General features: G+C 45.4%; 1 protein-coding gene and 1 non-coding gene across 3 annotated transcripts in view; one reads left to right on the forward strand and one right to left on the reverse strand.

Moving 5' to 3' along the window:
- The window catches only part of MCOLN3 (mucolipin TRP cation channel 3), a 46445-nt gene that overhangs the window by 15096 nt on the left and 26233 nt on the right, over positions 1–5116 (forward strand). For both annotated transcript variants that reach the window (XM_004699287.2, XM_045292000.1), the window contains exons 3-5: positions 228–381; positions 2840–2924; positions 2995–3091. In XM_004699287.2, coding sequence (XP_004699344.1) covers positions 228–381; positions 2840–2924; positions 2995–3091 — 336 coding nt within the window. The remainder of the gene's footprint in view (positions 1–227; positions 382–2839; positions 2925–2994; positions 3092–5116) is intronic.
- LOC115870239 lies at positions 3845–3981 on the reverse strand. The gene has a single exon (XR_004046609.1). It is a non-coding gene; the product is annotated as a small nucleolar RNA SNORA21 (small nucleolar RNA).

Genomic DNA, 5116 nt, shown 5'->3' on the forward strand with positions numbered 1-5116 from the left:
AAAAAAAGGCACATGGTCAAGTTCCTGCTCTCACAGGTTTCACGGTTCTGGAATTGACGTTGACCAAGTATACAGGATGCTTCCACTTTCAGGGCAGCATTCCATTCAATCTGTGGACACTGTGTAGGAGTCTCCATGGTCCTTTCAGAGGTGGGGAGGGAGGGGAATTGTGGCTTCATTTTCACCCGGCCGGTGTTCCCACTTTCTGTTTCTCTCGCTGCCTGAAGTACCTGCAGCTGCGCAACATCTCCATTGGGAATCACGCTTACGAGAACAAGGGGACCGAGCAATCGGCCATGGCCATCTGTCAACACTTTTACAAGCAAGGAAACATCTGTCCCGGGAATGACACCTTTGACATTGACCCAGAAATCAAAACTGGTGATGTTCTATTACCTACAGCTTCATGTTTTTTCATGTCTTGATTTATACCTAAAATTAATCATTTTTTCTCTAAGAGCATTGATTTGTTCCATGCTATATGTGGTGGGGAGCCCTGGTGGCATAGTGGGCTGTGCACTGGGTTGCTAACCACAAGATCAGCATTTCAAACCCACCAGCTGCACTGTGGGAGAAAGACGAGGCTATCTACTCTCCTAAAGATTTCAAGTCTCAGAAACCAAAGAAAAGTTCCATTCTGTCCTGCAGAGTCACTATGAATTGGAATCACTGGATGGCAGTGAACTTTTTCTTTTTCCGGTTATTTGTGGTGTAGTAGAAGGGAGTTCTGGTGGCATCGCGTAGTTACTCCTTGGCTGCTAACCACAAAGCCAGCAGTTTGAAACCACCAGTTGCTCCCCAGAAGAAAGCTGAGGCTTTCTACTCCTGGAAAGAGTTGCAGTCTAGGAAACCCACAGGGCCAATTCTACCCTGTCCTGCAGGGTCTCCATGGCTCAGTGGCAGTGAGTTTTTTGAGTGGTGTCGTGGATTTCGCATGGGACTGTTAATCATAAGGTCAGCGGTTGGAGCCCACCAGCCGCTTCACAGGAGAACAAGGAGGCATTCTGCTCCTATAAAGACTTGCAACATGGGACATGCAAAGGTCCCGTTCTGTGTTGCTCGCTAGGACTGCTGTGAGGCAACATTGAGTCGCTGGCAGTGAGTTTGGTTTTGGTGTTTACTAGGCCATAAAAAGACAAAATCACTGACCTCGAGTTGAATCCAACTCATAGAAACCCTATAGAGCAGTGGTTCTCTACCTTCCTCATGCCGCGACCCTTTCATACAGTTCCTCAGGTGGTGGTGACCCCCCAACCATAAAATTATTTTCATTGCTACTTTCTAACTGTAATTTTGCTAGTGTTAGGAATCAGGCGACCTGCTGTGAAAGGGGTCGTGACCCACAGGTTGAGAACCACTTCTAGAGTGTGGCAGAACTGCCCCTGTGGGCTTCTGGGGTTATAGATCTTTATAGGAGAACAAAGTCTCATTGTTCTCCTGAGAAGCAGTTGGTGGGCTCTAGGGTTCTGCTGCTGGTTTTAAACTGTTGACCTTAGCAGCCAAATGCATAACCACTGTGCCACCAGAGCTCCCTTCCACGACACCACGAATAACGGAAGAAAGAAAAAAAGAAAGGGCTCATTGCCATCAAGGGATTCCAAGTCTTAGCGACACTACAGGGCAGAATAGAACTTCTCTTTTGGGTTTCCACGACTTTAACTCCTTGGTAAGAATTACGTAAGAGTTAACTGCCAGGAACCAGTCTAAGTTTTTTAATGCATGAATCCTCACCAAAAAACCCCACCACGGGTATGACCCTGATTTGATAGATGAAGAAAGTGTAGCTCAGAGCACTAAGTGGTCTGGTCAGAGCAGAGCTAGTAAGAGTGAGCACTGGCACTTGGCCTAGGCTCTCTGGCCCGAGTCTGCGCTGAGTCCCAGCATTCCATGGCTGTCTTGCTGGATCAGACTGCTCAGCCGACTTTGGCTTACGAGGTAACTTCTTAGTACAAATCTCAAGCCACACTAAACTGCAGTACTCCTGTCTTTGGTGGTCAGCTGGGGAAGGAATGACACCCAAAACTTAGAATACCACGGATTGTTGAAAAGTGATTTCTTTTCTTTATTAAGAAAATTCTCATTGGTAAATTTCACCTTAGGAGGTAGAGTTCAAAATTAAGCACTTAGATGCTTTTAACAATAAGCACTGGTTTTGTTTGTTTGGAGAGGAATTGGAAAGGATTAAAGTGAAACATATCCAAAAATACTGACTCCCTATTTTGTTATTTTAAGTGCCTATTGAGATAAAACTGGCAACACATAATATTTTGAAATACTTGATTCTTTAAACTACTTAGTAAATCTTATCGTGGACACTGCAAATGTTTTAAATATTATGCTTAGGGCACACAGACGCGAGGCGGAAGCTCAGTGTTCATGCGAGCTTACAACACCAGCAAGACAGATCTGCGCAATGGAACTCTAGTGAGAGGGTTCAGATCTTTTTCCACCCTCATCCACTTCACAGATTGGTGGTGGAGTGAGTTACAAACTGGGCTGGCTAACTGGATGGTCAGTAGTTCTAACTCACCAGCCACTCCATGGGAGAAGAATGATGCTTTCTCGTCTCATGAGGATTCAGTCTCAGAAACCCACAGGGACAGTTCTACTAGGTCCTGTAGCTTATGATGAATCTGAATTGAATAGATGGCAGTGTGCCAGTATGTCTGAGACACAATTAAGTCTCGAGTCAAATGACGAAGATGTCTGTATTTCAGGAGAAAGCAAAAACACCCGGGTGTCTTGTCTTAAAGTGTGTATTGTCTTTTCAAAATGCAGTTTTACTTATTTCTCTCAGGGATGGGATCATGCGTCCTCACTCTCCCTCTTTCTGTGGCAGAATGCTTCTTTGTCGGGCCCGATGAGCCCTTTCACCCTGGAGCACCGGAGTCCAGTAAGCTCAACTTCACGCTGGACTTCCACAGGTGAGGAGCAGGCGGGGTGCTGCTCGCTGTGCGGGCCTCTGCACCGCGCTGAACGCCCGCTGTTTTCTAGACTCCTCAAGGTGGAGCTGCAATTTAATCTCAAGGCCATTAATCTGCAGACAGTGCGCCAGCACGAGCTCCCCGACTGCTACGACTTTACTCTAACCGTAAGTGAGGGCTAAGCGACGTGTGGTGTGAGTAAAAACTGCCTTCTCCGATTCGGTGTTTCCGAGCTACAGAGATCATGTGTGACCAGGTCGCTAGGATCCTTCCCGTGGAACCTTGACAGCCCACTCTGTCTTGTTATAGCTTGTTCTCTGTCTTCTGCACCTCAAGGTGAGTTCAAAGGCGGCGGGCCCTTGTCTAGTTCACTCACTTAGTTCTGTCTCCCGAACTGGTAGAGCGCTGGAGAGTTGCCTGGTAGAGTAGGTGTTCCGATACCAGGCTGGTGGCAGCTGGACCTGTGCAGAGGGTGTGTCTAGCTGCTGAAATCTCTGCCTTCGGCTCTTGTTTCGAGCCTCGGCCATTGGTCACAGTGCCTTCTTTGTCTTCTTTGTCATCCCCCGCCCCCCTCCGCTCTAGATCAGCCGATCTTGCCCGCATTCTTATTATTCTAGTGGAAAACAGAGCTGCGAATGCCCCCAAGAGAGCACCAGACGGCCCTCGTGCGCATTCATCACCTCCAGAGACCAGCAGTCTGGTGCTGCGTGGTCACTTGCAGGCTGGCATTTGACACCACTCACCTTTCTTATCCAGATTCCTGCTACTTCTTCAAAAGTGCCGTATATACTCGAGTATAAGCCGACCCGAATATCAGCTGAGCCACCTAATTTCACCCCCAAACTGCCTAAAAAATGTGCTGAAAAACTCAGGATATACACGATTTATATGGCACTTTTTTTTTTCTTTTTTCTTTTTCCTTTTGTCACATCTTGATTGAAGCTGAACAACATGAGATGTTTGCCGCTTCACCCAAAATTGGTGTTTTTTTAATCTGCCCCTTTTGACGGTTCAGTGGGTCACTGGCAAAAGGCCCAATGAGTGCTTTTAAAAGGGGGAGGCACTTTGTATGAAATGCTATGACCATGATTCTCAGCTATTGGCTGTGAAAGTCTACATTTCAGAGATTGCGATTAAACATATCAGTAAAATATATTCTTAAAATTAAGCGTAGCATTTATTAAGGGAAAAAACCACTGGGACTATCAAACTTTTAAATTCAGTAACACATTTTGATCTAGCAGGTTATGAAAGGTTAATGTTACCTGATTTTTTTTTTTCAAATTGAGAATTCATCCACCGTTTCATATATTTTCTCTCTTCTGGTTTTTAGAAATGTTATGGTTTGGGATTTTTATAATCCTTCATAGTTTAGCTCAACTGCTACCTCCTCCATGGAAGCTTTTGTGATTCTTCAGTTAGAAATGGTTTTCTGCATTTGAATTCTGTGTTGAATTCTCCAGTCTTGCTTCTTTTTCTTTCTTCTATTTTTTAGGTGGTATTACCACTGCCTCCTTTATTTTAGAATTTTAAAAGATATTTTCATTATACTGGAAGCTTATCAAGACAGGATCTACTTTATTAATCTTTTAATACCTCAAAGAATGGCTAGCCACATGCTGTTAATTTTCAGCATTACTGTAGATCCCGTGCAAGCTATTCCTCTGTATTGTGGACTGAGCAGTGGACCGCTCAGAACTATAGAGCATAAATCCTACAAAAGTGGTCCTACACAAAAAATCATATCATTGTGAATGAGGGGGAGTGGGGACCCAAAACCCATCTGTAGGCAACTGGACACCCCCTATGGAAGGGTCGCAGGGAGGAGACGAGCCAGTCAGGGTGCAGTGTAGCAACGATGAAACATAACAAATTTCCTCTAGTTCCTAAATGCTTCCTCCCCCCCACCCCCACTATCATGATCCCAATTCTGCCTTAAAAATCTGGCTAGACCAGAGGATGTACACTGGTACAGATAGGAACTAGAAACATGGGGAATCCAGGACAGATGATCCCTTCAGGACCAGTGGTGAGAGTGGCAATACTGGGAGAGTAGAGGGAGGGTGGGGTGGAAAGGTGGAAAAGGGGTGGAAAGGATCTACATATAACTTCCTCCCTGGGGGACGGACAACAGAAAAGTGGGTGAAGGGAGATGTCGGACAGTGTAAGATATGACAAAATAATAAGTTATA

Source organism: Echinops telfairi, unplaced genomic scaffold (assembly GCF_000313985.2).
Source record: "Echinops telfairi isolate 266 unplaced genomic scaffold, ASM31398v2 ScPeMD7_443;HRSCAF=831, whole genome shotgun sequence".
Taxonomy (NCBI): Eukaryota; Metazoa; Chordata; class Mammalia; order Afrosoricida; family Tenrecidae; genus Echinops; species Echinops telfairi.